The 20,957-nt window shown below is 41.0% G+C and overlaps 1 protein-coding gene across 2 annotated transcripts in view; it reads left to right on the top strand.

Annotated features, from left to right (window-relative positions):
* Positions 1-12,070: 12,070 nt before the first annotated feature.
* The window catches only part of CCDC80 (coiled-coil domain containing 80), a 32,736-nt gene continuing 23,849 nt past the window's right edge, over positions 12,071-20,957 (top strand). The window contains exons 1-2 of one of the 2 annotated variants that reach the window (XM_070465918.1): positions 12,071-12,890; positions 13,308-15,205. In XM_070465918.1, the coding sequence (XP_070322019.1) occupies positions 13,319-15,205 (1,887 nt within the window). In that variant the 5' untranslated portion in view covers positions 12,071-12,890; positions 13,308-13,318. The remainder of the gene's footprint in view (positions 12,891-13,307; positions 15,206-20,957) is intronic. The other variant, XM_020890879.2, reaches the window with a different exon arrangement.

Here is a 20,957-nt window from a genome sequence, read left to right as displayed (position 1 = left end):
AAAAATAAAGTTTCTCACTGTTTCCATTGTTTCCCCATGCATTTGCCTTTAAGTGATGGGACCAGATGCCATGATCTTAGTTTTCTGAATGTTGAGCTTTAGGCCAACTTTTTCACTCTCCTCTTTCACTTTCATCAAGAGGCTCTTTAGTTCTTCTTCCCTTTCTGCCATTAGAATGGTGACATCTGCATATCTGAGGTTATTGATGTTTCTCCCGGCAATCTTGATTCCAGCTTGTGCTTCATCCAGCCCAGCATTTCTCATGATGTACTCTGCATATAAGTTAAATAAGCAGGGTGACAATATACAACCTTAATGTATTCCTTTCCCTATTTGGACGCAGTCTGTTGTTCCATGTCCAGTTCTGACTGTTGCTTCCTGACCTGCATACAGGTTTCTCGAGAGGCAGGTTGGGTGGTCTGGTATTCCCATCTCTTTCAGAATTTTCCACAGTTTGTTGTGATTCACACAGTCAAAGGCTTTGGCATAGTCAATAAAGTGGAAATAGAAGTTTTTCTGGAACTCTCTTGCTTTTTTGATGATCCAGCAGATGTTGGCAATTTGATCTCTGGTTCCTCTACCTTTTCTAAAACAGCTTGAACATCTGGAAGTTCATGGTTCATGTACTGTCGAAGCCTGGCTTGGAGAATTTTGAGCATTATTTTGGTAGCGTGTGAGTTAAGTGCAACTGTGTGGTAGCTTGAACATTCTTTGGCATTGTCTTTCTTTGGGATTGGAATGAAAGCTGACCTTTTCCAGTCCTGTGGCCACTGCTGAGTTTTCCAAATTTGCTGGCATATTGAGTGCAGTACTTTCATATATCTGAGTGTATATATACTGAATCATCTAAAAATATGACCCATAGTCATGCATAATTGCATTCAACAACTGACATCTGAGGGGATGCTTCAGGCTTTGACTAAACTGTTTTCAGTGTAAATAATTAATGGAATTATCTTCGATTTCTCAGGTGGCCCTAGTGGTAAAGAAACCATTTGCCAATGCAGGAAACATAAGAGGCCTGAGTTTGATCCCTGGGTCAGGAAGATTCACCTGGAGGATGGCATAGCAACCCACTCCTGAATTCTTGCCTGGAGAATCCCATGGACAGAGGACCCTGGCAGGCTACAGTCCATAGGGTTGCAAAGAGTTGGACATGACTGAAGCAACTTAGGATGCATGCATGCATCTTCAATTTCCAAAGAATTTTCAGACAAAACAGGCTTAGACTTTTTTTCTTTGCGGGTGACATACATTGGCTATATTTTCTGTGGATTTGTTTAAATAATTTCTTAAAAATTATTAGTACAGTGCATCTTATTTTACATGTTTGTTTTCAGATAATTTGGAGGGGCTCTTTGTGAGAGTACAGAAAGTTTGTGTTACTCAACAGAAATTTAATCCTGAGAAAAAGCCATTAAAGTCAATCCATCTCAACAGGTACTGTCATAGCAAATAATTTAAAGTTTGTTTGCAACCTTATCTTGAAATCTGTTAGGAAAATAAGAAGTTTGTTTTAGACTTAACAAATTGAGTTATAATTGTAAATGCACACTAAATTCTTTTGTTTTTCTTTTCTTTTTTTTTTTTTTTTAGCCACACTACGCAGTTTGTGGGATCTCAGTTCCCCCAATAGAAGCCCAGAATCCTAACCACTATGCCACCACGGAACTCCCTACACTCACCTGTTGATTAGGGGGAGAGTAAGATTTTCCCACAAGACTATGTAACATGACCTAGTATTCATCACTTCACAGTTTGGACTTTTATAGCATGGCTCCTATGAGGATCACATTTTTAAGCTTACTCAATGGCTTCAGTAATATTCTGAAAGACTTACTGTAATCTGTAAATTTTCACTGAGATTCCAATCATATTTTCATTCTTGTTGACTTTCTCCTCTGTTATTTCTACTTGTTAATATCTCTGCATGTAATTTCAGCAATTGTGCACTATTTCTAGCTAGATAAACTTGTTAATTGATGGCAAAGTTGTTACATGGATAAAAAATGTTTGGAAATTAACTTTGTAAGTGGACAATCTGCTAGTAAATAATTCTGTTATGATGACACTTGCTTCTCTACTTTGTGCCTTTAGATGAAAACTCTGATAATTTAGTTCATGTAAATTTTTTTTCATAAAGAATCCGGAGAAATGCATCAATTCATATATAGTAATCATAGTAACTATATACTCCTACAATCTTTAAGGCTAAACTTCCACCTGAGTTAGCCACTCACCTAATGCTTAAATTCTCTGCTAAGGAACCCCTATTTTAACATCTTCTCCAACAGGGAGTTTCCTGCTTCCCCACGCATCTTTCTTCATCCTTGAACAGCTCTGATATTTATAACACTTTTCTTCTAGCAAGCTGAAATTTTATCTAGTATTTGAGCACATGTAAGTATAGCTGTCAGGATGCTGGAAAAACACAGTGAGGAAAAGGGAGGAACAAAAAATCAGTTGGGTTATTTTTCCATTGAGGTAAATCGAGTTTGAATAGTTGGGTGAACATTTAACTGGCTCCACTGCAGTTGAAAACATAAGAAAAAGCATTCATTCTTTTAAACATCAGGCAGATTGTCACTCTGAATATCTGTGAAACAGGTAGTTTCAAATATCTCACTAAGTACTGGTGTCCTTTCAATAAACTGGTGAATATTGTTCATCTACACATAATAAAATGTTTGTTTTACAAATAAAATACTTCTTGAGGGACTTCTTTGGTGGTCTAGTGTCTTTGATTCCTTGCTCCCAATGCAAGGGACCTAGGTTCAATCGCTGGTTTGGTGGGGAACTAGATCCCACATGCTGCAACTAAGAGTTTGCATGCTACAACTAGAAATCCCCCGTGCCGCAACTAAGACCCAGAGCAGCCAAATAAATAAATAAATATTATTTTGATGGCTAAGTCAAAAATTTCTTTTGGCAAATGTCATACTGCACTTGACAATATGTGTGTTGTTTTCAAATATCTTTTGATGTTGATTTCTAACATAATTTCACAGAGACAAGAGAAGAGACTGTACAATTTCAATACCTTTAGACCATAAAATTTGTGCACATTGTTTTATGTCCTTGGATATGTTCCAGTGTCTCCTAGTTTATAGTCTGTGGGAACTAGAATAGAATTTGTATCCTACTATTGTGTGAAAATTGTATAAATCTTAATTATGTTGAATTGGTTCACAGTTCAGGTCTTTTCAGTTCAACATTTCAGGTCTACTATATCCTTCTATTTCTCTATATATTGATTCTGTTAAGTTTTAAGAGTTTGATATCAAAATTCCTACTAAAATGTTTATCTACTTAAAAAATAATTGTAATATATAGTGTGGAGCTATATGTAACCCTGTTTATTTTTCAAGTCTCCTGTAAATGTATTATCAAGCTTTCATAGTTTAAAAAAATAAAAAAATTTAAAAATAAGTAAATATTTAAGAATCTTCTTAAAGATAATTCTGGATTTAAAATATTGCTTGATGCTATATTTCTATTTATAATCACATACAGAAATCTTGAAAATTTAGACATACTAGCTCACCATGAATAGTGTGTATATATTACAATGTTCATCTATCTTGATAGATCTTAAATTAAAAATAAAATCACAATCTTTCTTTTAAAAATAACATAAATTATTTTATTTATAAAAATAAAATTAAAACCACAATATTCTTTTTCTGCCTTTTTCCTTTTTCTAAGTTTCAAATGTAACTGGGTTACTTTAGGTCCACCATGGTGAAAATTAATTCTTTTCATCTTATTCCAAGTTTACACTCAGGCAAATTTTCTAATAGCCATGTTGTTAAGACCCATAATTAATGAAATCAGTGCTCCTCAACTTCCAAATCACACAACTGAGCTGCTCTTTAATTGGAAACAGAGGCTCTGGGCTCTGCTTTTCCTTCAAATATGGTGGTGGTCTTTTTTCAGTATACCCTGTGAGATGTATCTCTAGGGGGTTTGATAGTTCCAGTGAATTCTGTGCTGCTCATACTCAAACTATCAAGTAGTTTTTTCCTGAAGAACATGGTTTTGAGTCCACACATTTCTCTTGTTCCTCAAGGCATCTTCTACACCATAGTCATCTGTTGATTAAAGTTCAAAATCTTCTTTGCAGGAGGCAAGCTCAAGGTGCCGAGCTCCACTTGGGTATAACATTGCAGGTATACCGTCTCACTCCTCCTTTCAACTGAATCCAACTTCACAGCATCACCAGGTTTCCATCATTACTGCTAGCATCAATGTCAACTTTTCCATCTCACTTCTAGGCCAGGGGAAACTTGAACTTTCTCTCTGAAGTTCTCTGCTCACTATTGAGGAGTTTGTAGCAGGAGTGAAGCAACAATGCTCGAAGACAATGAGAGTGACAATCATTTGGAGGATGGATTGGAAAGGATGAGTCTGGTGGGCAAAAACCAATTGAAATAAATGAGAGCCAACAGAAGACACAAAGTGTAAACACTGCTCTGGCTTCTGATTTCATGACAGATTGGCACAAAATATGTAATAAGTGAATCTCCATCCAATGCGTAGTCATTCTTCTTTATGTTTGATGCTTAGCACCTCTGTCTGGCCCTTTAGCTCCTTCCCGTGTTGTTTCACTTGCCTTTTGCCTTAGGCTGGAAGTCTGAGTTTATGACTGCTCTGGTGTGAATACCATTTCTCCCACCATTGAGCTGGTATTAGCCATATTTCATACACTAAAAATAGCCATTCTCAATAGAGACAGATTCATAGAGACAGAAAGTAGAATTGTGGTTACCTGGGACTGAGAAAAAGGAGGAACAAGCAGTTATTGTTTAACAAGTACAGAATTTCAATTTGGGAAGATGAAAATGTTTAGTAGGTGGACAATTGTAATGGTTGCATAACAACATGAATGTAGTTAATGCTGTCAAAACTCTACATTTAAAATCATTGAAATACCAGGAGTTGTGTGTATTTTACCACAATAAATAAAAAGGACTTAGAACTTTTGAAGCAAATCAACCAATAATCTTCCCATACTTCAGGATGCTTTACTGGTGTGAGCTGACAAATTTCCTGTCATTTACAGCAGTTAGCAGTAAATTTGCTATTATTTGAACCATGAAGCACTCTAATAAAATCATCTTTAGAAAAAATTGAAGCCTATTATTTATACTTAAAAAACTATTCACATTTTTGTAGGTGAAGAAACTACAAAATAGTTCAGAGAGGGTGACACCTTGCCCATGTCACACAATGAACAGTGAAATGAGGACTCCAATCTCAGGTTTGTTTGTCTGCAAAATTTGTGCTCTTTACTCAAAGACAAAGCAAATCTTATCCAATGAATGAGTGAAATTTCCAAACATGGAAACAGTTCTCTAATCATGAATTTGTTTCAATCTAAGTGCTCCTCTCATTTTGATGCAGTTACTCACTAACATTTATTTGTGCTGACTGAATTTTCCCAATAGTTAATGCCAAGGTTTCTGCCAAAATCCACCATCACAAATTATTTGTAAAGGGGACCACATGTTTTTATTTCCCATACTTAACTTTTAAGCAAACATATTATTTAAAACTTTGGAATGTTACCTGTTAACATATTCAGAAGGAATTCTACTTTGAGCTTTTTAACTTGCTTTGAAGACCACTTTATATTTGAACTTCATTCTGGAATTTTTGCAACAGATTTTGGTTAAAAGCATTTAGGTTAGAACAATACCATTTTTAAACAGAGATTTTTGAAATGTGATTACTAATGAATGTGACTTTTAAAAAAAACTAGACTCAGATGTATAGAACAGACTTGTGGACTCTGGGAGAAGGCGAGGGTGGGATGTTTCAAGAGAACCGCATCGAAATATGTATATTATCTAGGGTGAAACAGATCACCAGCCCAGGTTGGGTGCATGAGACAAGTGCTCGGGCCTGGTGCACTGGGAAGACCCAGAGGGATCGGGTGGAGAGGGAGGTGGGAGGGGGGACAGGGATGGGGAATACATGTAAATCCATGGCTAATTCATTTCAATGTATGACAAAAACTACTGCAATGATGTAAAGTAATTAGCCTCCAACTAATAAAAATAAATGGAAGAAAAAAAAAAAGAAAACAGACAAAATAAAAAAAATAAATAAAAAAAACTAGAGTTCAAATTAATATCATTGACTTCAATGTAGTCATCTTGGGAGGCTATAGATAGTGATGTACCAATTATTCATTCATTGAAACACATGATAAGTCCTTATTCTATGCCAGACATTCAGAGCATTTTTAAAATTCCTTTTTCATATTTCCTCCAAAGTCAGTTAGTGAATTGTCAGGAAACTTGTTACTGCATGATCTTTTATTATTTTGACCCCAACCAGAATTATAAATTTGATCATCCACCTCATTCAACAGACTTAGCTCCTAGAGAATATGACTAAAACTCAACTCCAGCATCAAAGGTTGAAGACTTGATGACCAATGTTGAAGGCATGCCTGATTCTTTCACATGCAGCATAAAACCACTTTGATGAAACTAGCCCCTGACCGTGTCTGAACACCCCATCTTAAATGGTACATTTCTTCAATCACTATTTCTTTTCCCTTTGTTGCTTTTCTTTAGAGTGCTTATCTCCACTAACAGAATGTAAGTTCTTTGAGAGGAGAGACTTCTGTCTGTTGCTGTATTCCCAATACTGAAATCAAGCCTAATACATAAAAGGTGCTCTTTAAGTGGTTTTTGAATAAATGAATAAATAAAAGATTTATATTATGTTACATAAAATGTCATGCCTCGATGTCACGATTTCATAACTCAATACAAGTATAAGGTTTAATTTTACTGGTTTACAGTGCTACATCTTTTATTTCTAATATTATTATTTAATCAAGATAAAGAAATGCTCTGGTTCATTAACAGTGTGGATTTTTTTTCTTTTCTTTCCTTTTTTAAAGTGTTATGTTGTACTTGGGTTATGTTCTGGTATCTTGTCATTGCTTCTTACAACTGCATTTGATTGGTATAAATTTATAATACTTTTCCCCTTAACTATATGCAGGATGTTAGGAATGATGCTCCACTGCAGTTGAAAACATAAGAAAAAATATTCATTCTTTTAAACGTCAGTCAGACTGTCACTCTGAATATCTGTGAAACAGGTAGTTTCAAATATCTCACTAAGTACTGGTGTCCTTTCAATAAACTGGTGAATATTATTCATCTACACATAATAAAATGTTTGTTTTACAAATAAAATACTTCTTGAGGGACTTCTTTGGTGGTCTAGTGGCTTTGATTCCTTGCTCCCAATGCAAGGGACCTAGGTTCATCCCCGGTCCTTCCATGATCTCAGAAGTTTAAAGATCTGCTTGAAAGGACAAGAATCCATATTTTAAGGATGAAAAGTTCAGAAAGTGATGCTCTACTGAATATCTTCTTAGAGAAAGGAAAGAGATTCCTATTGGAGTTTCTGGGGAAACTCTGTGGAAGAGATAGTTACAGGTCCTGCATGTTGCAGAATGAACTGAATATAATTTTCATTTTCACCAAAAACTTTATTGAACAACGTATTCATTAACCAAATGAACCTTTTGGCCAACCCAATAAAATGGCCTCCTTCTCTTCATCACCTTTCACTCCCTTCCCTCTTAAAAATCTCTTTCAAGAACATGTCTAGGTCTGTATATTTATTCATATATTCTTGTCAGTCCTATTATTGGCACAGAAGCTCCATGAAATCAGGGAGTGTTTGTTGCTGTATCTCCAGTGACTAGAACAATGCCTGGCATTGAATAAATATTTGTTGAATGAATGAACTGCCATCCTCATGGTCAACCCCTTCTCATGTGAGTAAGGTGATGTCCTGAGTGATGAGACTGAAACCTGAAGTGCCAGGTCAGTATGGAGAAATGAGTGAGAGACAGGGCAAACCCAGCAGGGCAGACGCCAGAGACAGAGCCAAGATGGGGACTGGGACAATGAGAATTAAAGGCCTGTGAGGCAATCCAGCACATCCTTCCAGAGTATCTTGGACTCTCGTAGGCTCCAGTGGACTTTAGAACTGATGGAATAAACCAAGCAAGTTTTCTGGGTGCCACATAGTGGCTACCATGGGAAGCCTCTTCCGGGGTAAAGCCTGCCCCATGAATCAAAGAAGCAAAGTCTTCAATAGGAATGGAGTCATAGTCATGCACTGAATTTTTACATGAAGAGAAAGTTGGCAGTACTGCCGCAGACAGCATAATTGACTAATACTTGTTTATCTTCTCCAGTGAGCTGTGGGGTCCTTAGGAGAAGAGACTGCCTGGTACTCTCTTGTTCCTGGTATGAAGTCTGCACTCTTGACAAACATTTGAGAGAAAGGTTGAAAGAAGGGAGAAAGAAATTGGATCACTACTCTTTACTGGGCTATACCTAAAGGCATGGAGAGCAACGTATTCAGAATTGTCCTCCTGAAACCTGATTGAAATAAGCTTTTGTATGCATTAAATGGCCAATAGTTAACCTTGAACTCAGTGTAGTTCACCCCCTCCCAATTCACAACTAAACCTTCAAGCATCAACTTGAATGGTTAAAGATTTAAAATTTTAATGTTAAAGATTTTAAAAGAGCCATTAAGTCATTCACAAAGTTCCTTAATCTCTACTGTGGGAGCGGGGAGGGAGGGGGACCTTCAATTTGCTCTAATTAAGACTTCAACATTTTCTTAATTAAACAATTTCCCATCTGGAAAATAAAAGTCTTCATGCCCCCCCCCCCAAAAATCTCTGAAAGTAATCAAAACTAAATGAATTTTTAAAAATATTAAAACTATTCTTCCCAATAGTTTTGGCCACTATCAGGTAACTTTTAATTTATTTTTTAAGGAAAGTATATGTATACCTCAACTTCAGATTAAACCTGTGAGCTTGCTGACATTTCAGAGATGATTTCAGAGTGTTTCTTTTTGGGGATTACCCTTTCTCAGAATTTCTCTGGGCTGAGTTCATGGTCATTGTGGGCTTTCCCCTCGACTTTGCCATTTTTTTCTTTAGTTTGTCCTACACAAACTAAAGAATGCTACAAAGAATGTCCTACTAATACTAAAAAATGTGAATCCTGAGAAGGAGATGGGTTCATTTTCATTCATAATGACATAAATGTGGCTGAAGACTGAACAGTGATTATAAGTTACAAGTGGAAAGGAAAAGCACACAGCATTATCCTCAGTGTGAATATTGTTTTGTGTCTCTATCACAAGATGTGAAAAAATGGCTGTGTTATTCTTCCTGCTGAGGGTATAGGTTATCACAGAGTGGGAGAGGTGGTTTCCCTTCAAGACCACACTGAAGAGTTTACAAGTTTTGTTTAGTTTTTTTCTGGTTTCCTCTTAAGCAAATGGTTCTTTCAGGCAATGGAACAATGCTATGAAACTAGTCAGTAAGGTCCATGAAGTGTTACTCTGTGTAGGAAACCAACTAGGCCAGAAATAAAAGTTTCTCTCGGGTGCCTGGGAAAGGATATCTCGCTGAGTCTTGGTCTGAGGTCACTGGAGCCTTGGTTCCTCTCAGTTAGTACATCCCCTTCTGGAAACCTCCTTCCACTTACTCACATTTTCATCAAATAATAACCCCCATGCCAGAGTCTCTAAAGCAAATCTGTTTTGCTTATTCTTTCCTTCCCTCCTTCCAAATTACTGTGCTACCAGTGTCAGGCAGGGTCTTGTCAGTGAATTCCTAAATTAGCATTTCTAAAATCATGTTTTGAATTTTATTCTTTTTACTTTTCTCTGACTCAACATCAATCCCCCCACCTCTCTCCTTTCTTTCCCTTTTTTATCTGCCATTAGTGTTTCTTTCTTAGGTTACAGAAAAAATGGGCAGGTCTAGGTAGGAGACACTCTTAAATCATGGACTAGAAATTGAGTTATTACAAATCCTGTGTCATTAAGGGCTTTTCCAGAAAGAGGTACAGGCTAACTTGCTTCCTAACAGCTCTTATCAGACATGTGCTCCCAGAACTTGCCTGGCAGGCTTTTCTGAGGTCCTAGAAAAGGCTTTAGGTTTTGAGGTTGAAAAATCCTGAACAGGCAGAAGAAGCTGCACATTGCCAGTGTGCCTGTTGGATGGCTGTGGGGTGTGGGGCGTTCCTGGACCGTCCCTCTCCCGCATATGTGTTTAGCGCGCCATCTAGTGGCAGAAGCTCATAGAAGGGAAGGGGAGAGAAGAAAGCCTGAGTCCGGAAGACTCAGCTCAGGGTTGGGCTGGCTTCCCCTTAAGGTTAAGTACAGGTCAAATAAAACTAAAGTGGTTTTATTTCAACTCTACACATTGCATAGGTGAAGACTGTTGTGCACACCGTTTTGAGGCTTCTAGAAGGCATGGGATATTCAAGAAAAAGGATAAAATATGTTAAGGACCTATTAAGAAAGGCAAAAAGTACTGCTACACAATTTTAGAAAATAGGACTCTAAAACTATAAGCACTCTCTTTGAACAAATTAATGAGACTTTTCTGTGAATATAGGAAACAAAAACAAATTGAAGGGAAAGAAGAAAGAGAAGGTATGGGAAGAAAATGAAAGGGGGAAGAGGCAGGATAACCCAATGCTTTGTAGATAGTTCTACATTTGGGTTCAAATTTCAGGGCCACTTCTTAGCATTTGTGTGACAGTAAGCAATTACTTAAATTCATTCAGTCTCAGGTTGCCCATCTGTAAAAGGGGAAAATCCCACCTATCTCTTGGGGATGCTGTGAGGGTTAAATAAAAGCATATATGAAAGTGCCAAGCCCAGAGCCTCATGTGAAAATGCTCAATAAATGGTAATTATTATTAGCAGGGAGAAGACAAAAGGAAGAGAAAGGAAGGGAGGGAGGAGGCTCAGCAAGGGATTGTGTAGAACACATTATGATGTGAGAAAGGAAATCACATCTAGGACTGTGCAGTTCACCACTAGGTATTTGATTAACTTAACAGGTAAATCCCATGAAAGGGGAAATCTCTGTCTTCAAGGGACAGAAGTCTCTGCCCGAAGCCCACATTTGTTCTGGACTTACAGAAAGCCAGAACAGAAAGCCTCCACAGAAGGCCCTGCCTTCTTGGCACCACCAGGTCTTCAAGCTGTGGACTGACAACCTGACACTCAGCCCTCCACAGATCTTCAATTCAGTGCTGGGAGCTCATGTGAAGGAAAAGTAAATGACAAGTCAGAGATGGTACTGATGAAAAGGAACAACCAGGGACCAGGTTTTATCCAGAGAGGGTAGACATTAACATGATCTAGCTTACAAGGGACCTCCTGAAAACACTGACTCGCCACTGTCCGGGGCAGTTAATACCGACTGAATGCACTTGGAGAGGCTGGAAGAAATATCTGTATAACCCAAGGCGCCTTCCCTCCCTGCTAAAAGCTTATTCCTCATGGCAGATCTGTGAGGTGGATCCACAGAGCTGCTTCAGTATCTCCGATATGGCTATTTCTAAGGATTGTTTAAAGCCCTCCGGATACCGGAAGTCTCTGGAGTGCAAGATATTGCAACACACACACACACACACACACACACACACATGTACATACACTCGTGCCCTCTGAGGAAGCTCTTAGCCTACCACAGCCAGAGCTCAGAATTGGAGGTCATAGTGGCCTTTCCCTGTGTAATGGCTGACCACAATCTCAGGGGAACAGCAGCCATTGCTTGCATTTCTAACCTTTTACCAGCTTCCTTTCATGCCAAGGAGAAACTAGGAAAGAATACGGTAATATGATCCCCAATTAGCATAAAATAAAAACAACCCAGCCATGTTTTCCATGGGCATTTCCAACCTCAAATGAAACACATGAAGCAGGGAGAAAGAGATGAAAATACTTTCATAGAACTATAAATATATATATACTGTCTGTGTATGTACAGCCGAGCACCCTGACCCAAAGGACTATCTGTCTCTAGGAAAACCAAGCAATCAGATATAGAAAGCTGAGAATTTTCCCTTGTCCCAAGCACAGTGTGTGTACAGATAGGAAGGGACAGTGTCCTGATGACTCAGTAGGGAAGGGGTTAAGTCCTCAGCCATCCTGTTCCAAAGTGATTTATGATGATGTGCAGTGTTTCAACACCCCCACCCAAAGAACAGCCCCTTCTCTCCCTCCCAGTCCAGGCTCACCGCTCACCATGCTGAAGTGGGAAGGAGGCGGTGTTTTGCTGATCTGTTAAATTCTTAGTGAAGTTTCCTTGATTTCCAGTGGCTGCTGTTGTTTGAGTTTGGTTTGGATCAAAACTGAGGTTGTCCTGGCATTTCTGGGACTGAATCCAGGCAAGAGGAAGAAGAAAAAGGAGAAGGAAGAGAGGAGAGTAAATGTGGGAAGAAATAAAGGGAAGAGAGAAGCGTAAGGAAAAGAAAAAAGTCCTTTTCAACATCACATTCCTGTGTTTTCCCTCGGCCTGGAAAACATATTAATCCCAGTGCTTTTACGCTCGGAAACAAAGAGACTAAGCCAGACTGTGGAGGAAAGGGTGATAAGAAGGATCCTGGAACTCGAAAAAGAGAAAGAGCGAGATTTAGAAATAGCTGGGACTCCACCTTAAGGGGCGTCCAGTGCTGTCGGCTGGCCGGGGGGGATTGGTATTCGCAGACACACAGCCCAAGCAGAAGCTACAGACAAATGGAGATACAAAGACTTAAAAGGACAGCTCCTTTCACCTCATTCTACTTGTCAAGAAGGTAAAAAAGCACAGCCAGAAAGAAAAGAAGAAAGTTCAGCCCTCAGGACCTGACGGGTGGTGGTCTGTGTGCGGCTCTGGGAGCTCGGGCTGCAGCACACCCTTTTGTATCGGCCAGCCTTGCAAAGGAGAAAGAAAGTTGGGAGGAAAAGTATTTCGTCTAGGAACTGTTCTGGGAGCACACTTCGATTGCTTTTTAAAGCTTCTGCATTCCATCTCCATGAGCCACTATGTAAGTGTGTAATCCTGCCTGTCTTTACAGTGTTTGTTTGTTTCTTTGTCATTTATTTGAAGAAATGAAATAGGAATGTTGTCATAATTAATATGCTCAGTGTGCATTTTCTCTGGAGCATAAGACAGTTGAAACAGTCTGAATGGGGAACTGAGTTGAGTTTCCTGCTTAATGTAACTGTCTCTGCTAAGCACTGACAAATTACAGGGACTTAAAACCAACAGGATCTCATTTGATTTTCCATTCTCTGACCTCCCTCCTTCTTCTCCAACCACCCCTTCCCCCTCTTGTTGGCCAAGATAGATAAAGAGATAATGCCCAGCTCTGTTTGCAATTAAATGATTTTCTTTCTTTCTTTCTATTTTTTTCCCCTCTGCCCTCCCCCTTCTGTGTTTTGACCCTGCTGCCTCCCCAAAGAGGACTGCACAATGATATGGAGAATGGGACCCAGTTTGACTATACTGCTGGCATTATTGCTGGTGTGTGGATCAGAACCCCACGGGCAGACCATGAATAGAGGAAGCCGCGGAGGGCAGAAAGTGCCTCTGGTTTCTGCTGTCAACAGAAGGCCAGCTCGGTTACTGAGGCACACGGGGAGGTCTCAGGGAATTGAGAGAACCACTCGGAAAGAACCAAACCTTCAGCCTCTTCAAAGGAGGAGCATACCGGTATTGAGAGTAGCTCATGCCACCGCACCGCCAGCCTCTCTGGGCATCCATGGGGCCCCAGTGAGAACTCAGAAGAGCCCAGCAGCTCGGAGCTCTCCCCGTGAGATGGTCCGAGATGAGGGATCCTCAGTTCGGTCAAGAATGTTGCGTTTCCCGTCTGGGTCCAGCTCTCCCAACATCCTTGCCAGCTTTGCAGGGAAAAACAGGGTATGGGTCGTCTCGGCCCCACACGCCTCGGAAGGCTACTACCGGCTCATGATGAGCCTGCTGAAGGATGACGTGTATTGTGAGCTGGCTGAGAGGCACATCCAGCAGATCGTGCTGTTCCACCAGGCAGGCGAGGAAGGAGGCAAGGTGCGGAGGATCACCAGTGAGGGCCGCGTCCTGGAGCAGCCCTTGGACCCCAGCCTCATCCCGAAGCTGATGAGCTTCTTGAAGTTAGAGAAAGGCAAGTTCAGCATGGTGTTGTTGAAGAAGACATTGCAGGTGGAGGAACGCTACCCTTACCCCGTCAGGTTGGAAGCCATGTATGAGATCATCGACCAGGGCCCCATCCGCAGGATAGAGAAGATCAGGCAGAAGGGTTTTGTGCAAAAATGTAAGGCCTCTGGAGTCGAGGGCCAGGTGGTAGAGGAGGGGAACAATGGTGGAGAGGCAGGAAGGCCAGGCCTGAGTAATGAGAAGAGGAAAGAGGAGCATAGGAGAGCACAAATGCCACCCACCAGAGAGAGTCGGGTGAAGGTGATGAGAAGACCAGCCACCACTGCAGGGGCCCCTCACCCCCCTCCTCCAACCCCACGGGCCACCACGCTGCCTCCAGCTCTGGTCACAACAGTGACGCGGGCCACCTCTCGGGTGGTGACGGTAGCTGCAAGACCCACAACCACCACGGCCTTTCCGACCACCCAGAGGCCCTGGACCTCCAGAGTGCACCTTTCTTCGGCCCCCCACAAGCCCCCCGCAACAGCTGAGGTGACCACTGCCAAGGGGCCAGTGGCCTCCGAGAATCTCTACCCTCCGCCCAGGAAGGAGCAGCCCAGGGAGGGGCCCCCGACCACTAGGAGGCCCAGCAAGGCCACCAACTTTGAGGGCTTCACAGCTGCCCCTTCCATCCCCATCTCCGAGCCCAGCACCAGGGCTGGCGTGGGCCGTTTCCGGGACAACCGCACAGACAGGCGGGAGCATGGCCCTGGAGAACCCAATGTGGTGCCAGGTCCTCACAAGCCAGCAAAGGGGAAACCTCCCAAAAGGAAAGCCCAGGACAAAATTCTTAGCAATGAGTATGAGGATAAGTATGACCTCAGCCCGCCGACCACCTCTCAGCTGGAGGAGGAGTTGCAGGGGGGAAATATGCCCCCCCAAAAAGCGAAGGAGTCTAAAAAGCACGAAAAACTTGAGAAACCCAAGAATGAGAAGAAAAAAAAGGTGAAGAGTGAGAAAGCAGACAAGTTACTCAAGAGTGAAAAGCAAGTGAAGAAGGACAAGGCTGAGAAAAAGAGCAGGCAGGAGAAAGAGAAGAACAAGAAGAAAAAAGTGGGGAGGACAGAGCAGGATGGCCACCTGAAACCCACAAAACCCTTCACTCAGAATCCCAGGAAGTTGGTGACCGACCTGCTGGGGCCCTTTGAAGGCAAACGGAGGCTGCTTGTAAGTAATCTTCTCCTTGGCATTGTTCTGTGGGCTGTGGCAGTGTTAGGACTTGGAGTGTTATTTTTCTAAAATCACATTACTGGGTAGCAGGCTATGGCTAAACAGGTAATCAGTCAGGAACATCAGGAGGTTTGTCAAAGAAGGACAGCCAGGCCAGTAGCTCCTTTTGACTTAGATATTCTATGAATCTCTATCCACACAGACCCACGGCCCTAAGCAGTCAGTGACTGAGGGATCTTAGCCATGAGCCCAGGGAAGCACTCAGCTCTTCTGTGCTCAACTTCTTCCAAACCCACCAGACCCATCCCCACCTTACAGCTCTCTTCCACAGAACAGTGCTAGATACAGCTCTCTTCTGCCAAGTTCAAAAAAGAATAAAAGAGTTAATAAAATGGAATGCATTGATGGCAGTCACAATTTAGGAAAAGGATTTCTTTCTGCATGAGCTTATAAACTAGAAGCGTGTGTATGGGAAAATAGCAGATCTATATCAACAGTTAGGTCTATATCAACAATTTGGAGACTCAAAGGGGAAAGTGTGGCAGCCCCTGGTTGGGGAGTGGGTATGACTGGTAGTGGGGAAGGGTCCTTGTTTGTTTAGCCCCACAAATATATTTTTAAAATCAGCTAGCTAAAATTTTCTCTTCTAAAGCTTGCCCCCCCTCCCCACAACTGCCCAACTACCAGTAAGAAGCAAAACGAATGAAGTGTGGAAGCTGGGTTAATTGCTCCATTTTCTGATCCCTTAGAGGCATATATGAATTTGGAGTCAAGATGTCATATCAGTTTCTCCTGGGCCTCTAAAACATGTGTGTGTGTGTGTGGAAAAGGAGACATGCAGTCCTCTTTGCCTGTGGTTCTGAGTGCCCTGGGTACCGAGCAAGTCCCAGGTCCATCTCAGTAACTCTTTTGGCCGTTCCTTGACACCATCCAAAGAATGACACCAGAATCTAGTCAGATCCAAGAGGGCTTTGGGCAAGAATAAGCATCATCTTAAATATATGGGAAATTTTCATTATTGATGAGAATGACTCATCTTCTCAATGTCTCCTTGCCCTTATTTTAGTGCCCTTCCAAGATTTTGTCCCTAGCTTCTTAATACTGCGTTTTAATCCAGGCTGTCTAGGAGGAAGAGGGCATGATGCAGTTAATTCAGAGAAATAGATCTGAAAGTTAATGCTGGGTAACCTGAATCAGAAATAATTCTCTCAGCTAGCTGGCTGGGAGGGAGATGTCTCATGCCAGTGAGGACAGCATCTATCCTGCTGCAGACACAAGATGACTCCATGCCCTGCATTCCCACAGCCAAAAGAGAGATGCTCATCACTCAAGGCATTCCTTAGAGGATCTTTTCATTTTTTCTAACTAAATTTGGATTAATGATCTGAGCAAAGTGACTCTGGTGCCCATTTATCTTTTAGGGGTTTCAAAATGTGCTCACTTTGAAATGTTATTCAGAGCAGAATCCCCTGTGATATTTATCATGGATGGGGCATGTCCCCAAATTCTCTTAGCGGTTCCATCTAGTGTATCTTTGTAATAGAACAAAACCTAAATTTTGATAGATTCTACAGATTCCTGTGTGTGTGTGTATGTCTTGTTATATATATTTCGTATGTTGGTACTCGTTTCTAACCAGAGCCTTAAAGTAACTATATAAACTTAAGTTAGCAGAGGATTGGCTGACTATTAGAGTTGTTTAACAACTACTTGGTTTTTGCCAGAGTACACAGGTTTAAATGGGAATGTTCCAGCCAAAACCAGAAGAATCATTGATTTCAGAGTAGAATTCTACCTGGTAAAGAACTTTTGGGGGCAAACTTCTCTCTTTGGGGTATGGGAAATCATCAGTAGCATACTTTGTTGCTCTCTTTCTGAGTACCTGGAACTCTGTCCAGCATGGTCAGGTTTTAACCAGGGGGGAAATAATCATGAGTAAAGTGTCAGGATTGTAATTGTGCACCCATCTGGCAAATACTTCCACTGCCTCTAGCTCATGAGTCAGAAGAAAGGGGTTTTCATACTATATCCCTGATATTAGTCATGCCTTTCATTTCTTTCCATTCCCTTAGTCAGGGATTTGAAAGCCCGACTGGGTCTTTTCTGCTTTTAACAGTATCCCTGATCATAAGTTTCTAGTGAATGAAAACTCAGACAACAGCTTCTGCTGATGTCATGTGAGGCAAAACAGAAACCAGCTGGGCTTGCTCATGGCAGTGTTGCTCTTGGACCAAGATCCAGGATTGTTATTAGACAGAAAATACCAACAGGAGGCATTTCAGCCTTGCATCTCAGTCCCATGTGTGCCCGGCTGACAATCATATCAGAACTGTGTTCTATGAAGAGCTAATAATGTCAAAAATAAAAATGGATTAGAAAAGACATGATAAAATAAATGCAACAGAAAGTCAGAAGATGGAGAGGAGTCTTTAACCAGACAGAAAGGAAACCAATGTCTCTTGGAGAAAGATTTTGCTGGTGCCGCTTATCTTTTTTCCATTCATTCTTCCTGTCAAACATGGCTGATGTTATTCAGGAAGTTTCAGTGATTTAATTAATAGTCATTAAGGCATAGCAGCCTCCAGGCTATTAAAGTACAGACAACATAAGCCCCCCAACTGGCCTCAACCTAACCCTGTGTGCTCAAACTGAAGTGAGATTTGCATTCCAAGAAATTGTGCAAGCCTTTTAGCTTCTCTTTCCAGATTTTCAGTAACCTGGTGCTCAGTGACAATAACCTAGTCCTTTGATTTATTTATATCCTTCTTTAACACTTAACTACTTAGAGAAACACTGGCAGTGATGGTACAGGTTATAGTTGGATGAATAGCATCCTAGTGATCTTAAGAGGAGCTACAGGTAGAGCTAGGTCAGAGGTCCAAACCTTCTGTCTCTCAGCTTGTCAACCAAAAGGGGCACACCCTGCAAGGTGCTTTGCTGAGACTGTGGATTAATTTTCACAACAATCCCATGAGGAAGGACTAATTAACTCCATTTACAGAAGCTTAGACAAATTGAAGAGTTTCCCAAGGTGTATAGCCAATACATGACAAAGCCAGAATTAAAACTGAGGTATGTTTGATTTTAAACTCAGGGTCAATCACTTCCCTGTTCTGCCTTCCCAGGGATGTGAGCTTACTGTGGGCATGTGCCATAAAGGGAAATGGAAACAGAAATGAACCTGTTAGTAATACAAATGTTTTAAAATTCCTTTTCAATCTTGAATTACTCAGAAAAACAGTAAGATATACCAATTGTCAACATTTTGTGTTGCGCACCGATATAGCGTTTCTGCCTTTAAAACCTAGCTAGTTGTTTGTACCTCAACTCACTGGCTTTCCACATAGTCAAGTGGAGAACAATACAGGGTTAATCTAATCCCTCAGACTGATTGGTGCTGGTCTGGGGATGACAAAATTGAGAATATGGATGAGTCTTTTATCATGGAAACAGTGAAATATGTGGGGTATAGCTGAAAAGTCATCATGCTGTGCTCTGTGCCCATTGACCTGTTTGTCAATGAACAAGAAGCTTCATCATGCTGAAATACATAAATTCAAGTTCAAGTATTCTTTGGAGACTGGATCTCCCATAATTCAAGTATGTTAGTACTTTTAATCTTACTACAGAAATTTGGATATTGGGACAATAATCTACTTACTTGGTTTAATTTTAGAAAAGAATATAAACCTCCTATTTACTGAGGCAGACTACCAGCTGGAATGCCTTTTCTCAGAATCCTGTAAAAGTCTAATGTTTTGAGCTTAACACAGTACTTGGAGTAAGCTGACTTAAAATATCCTCCTCCCCAGCATCTTCCCATTCCAATTTGCACCCTTTACTTATGCAAACTAGCTTCCTTATAGTCTGAGGCTCCTTGTGCCAACACGCCAGTTGGAAAGTTGGAATAGAAACATAAAAAAGAACAACACAATTCTAGCTTCATGATACATGCCCTGATTTATCACCACCAGACTAGAAAGAGGCCAAGTGCCAGACAATAAAGTTTAGTGGGAAGTTCTGTGCTAAGTCTCTTCAGTCTTCTAAAATGCTCTTTTTAAAAAGAGGAGACTGGAAATGGTTACCATTTTAAACACTGTTTGAAGTACTGCCACACTAGAAAATGAATGGGACATAGATGTCAATACACAGGGAAAGAGTCACTGAAATATGTTCAAATGATCAGCCTCCTTCACTTTCTGTGTTGCAAACTCAAGGAGCAGATTGAATGTAAAGGAATATGTCTGTGGGCTGAATCTAGCAGGGAACCACACCTCTAGCAGGAGTGATTGATGTAACCTGAGGAGCACTGTGCTCCTACTACCTACTAGGCAGTAGTGGGGCCGGGGCTTTAGTGCCTTGATGAATTGATACTCTAGTTATGGAGACATAAACATTAAACAAAATGGTAAATCAAGGAAATACATAAATTCCAGGTGAGCCATGCAGATAATAAGAACAGTAATTAAAAGGAGAAAGTGATCGTTGTGGAACAGATGAGACTTTAAAAGGAGGATGCTGCATTTGAAGAACGACTCAGATTCTGATAAGGTGGGAGGGAGGGGAGAAGATTCTGGGTGAGAAGGGTGACATGGGGGAAGGCAAAGGAAGGAATGTGAGTGAATTATTCAAAGGCAGCATACATCTATGATGCTCTGGTGTACATAGCCTATATATATTTATCTAATATATATACTAGTATATATGCTTGATTCACTACTTTATGAGTTCGTAGGAAAGTTATTCCAAAGATAAGAAAACCAAGGTTTAGAAGGTTAAAAGGCTTTGCTGAGGCTACAGAGTAGCCAGGGGTTGAACTAGAACAAAAATGCAGGTCTTCGGATTTTGACTACAGTCACCCTTTCTCTGTGCCAGTCAGTGTAGATTCCTTTCATTTCATAATTTAGGCCAGTCCAGGGTGAAGTCACATAAGGGAGGAATAGGAGGAAAGGTTAGCAAGAGAGAGCCTGAAGCCAGGTTATGGAGGGCTAGAATCTAGGAAGTGAGTCATGCTAAATGAATATTACCTCCCAGGTGGGTTAAGGCTTCCCTGGGCAAAGGGCCTGAGGTGAAAGTTAGCATCAGAGCTCTCTATTTATTTACGTGCAGTTCCCACTGGGTATCCACAGTCTAAGGCTACTGTGTTCAGAGATACATGGGAGAAGCTGCCTGGCAGGATGAGGTTCGGTATGATTGTATATTCTCTGAAATTCTCAGTTATGCACAAGGGGAAGAAAGAGACCAGAGGGGCTTTGAGAACTCTTAAAATCCTGTCATAGCATAATCTGTCCATGGACTGTAAAGGTCCATGAATGGAATGGAGTCTATTCATGGATCTGAAGTTTCAGAGCATGTATTCTAAACATGAGCCTATCCTTCCTTTTGGGCTTCCCTGGTGGCTCAGACAGTGAAGAATCTGCCTGCGGTTCAGGAGAGCCGGGTTCAACCCCTGGGTTGGTAAGATCCCCTGGAGAAGGGCATGGCAGCCCACTCCAGTATTCTTACCTGGAGAATTCCATGAAGAGAGGAGCCTGGCGGACTACAGCCATGGGGTCTCAAATAGTCCGACAGAACTGAGTGACTAACACTCTTACTTTCTTTCAGCCTTCCTTTAGGTCAGGGGGTCCAAAATCATTACTTTCAATTTCTTTTTTACTGTTTTGTTTTCTCAAACATTCATTTTATGTATTTCAAAATAGTGTGTCTGTGACCCAAGACAAGCCAAAAATAAAAGACTAAAATATACCAA

Source organism: Odocoileus virginianus, chromosome 4, assembly GCF_023699985.2.
Source record: "Odocoileus virginianus isolate 20LAN1187 ecotype Illinois chromosome 4, Ovbor_1.2, whole genome shotgun sequence".
Classification (NCBI taxonomy): domain Eukaryota; kingdom Metazoa; phylum Chordata; class Mammalia; order Artiodactyla; family Cervidae; genus Odocoileus; species Odocoileus virginianus.
Note: the sequence above shows the minus strand (reverse complement) of the source record. Positions and strands in the feature narration are given on the sequence as shown.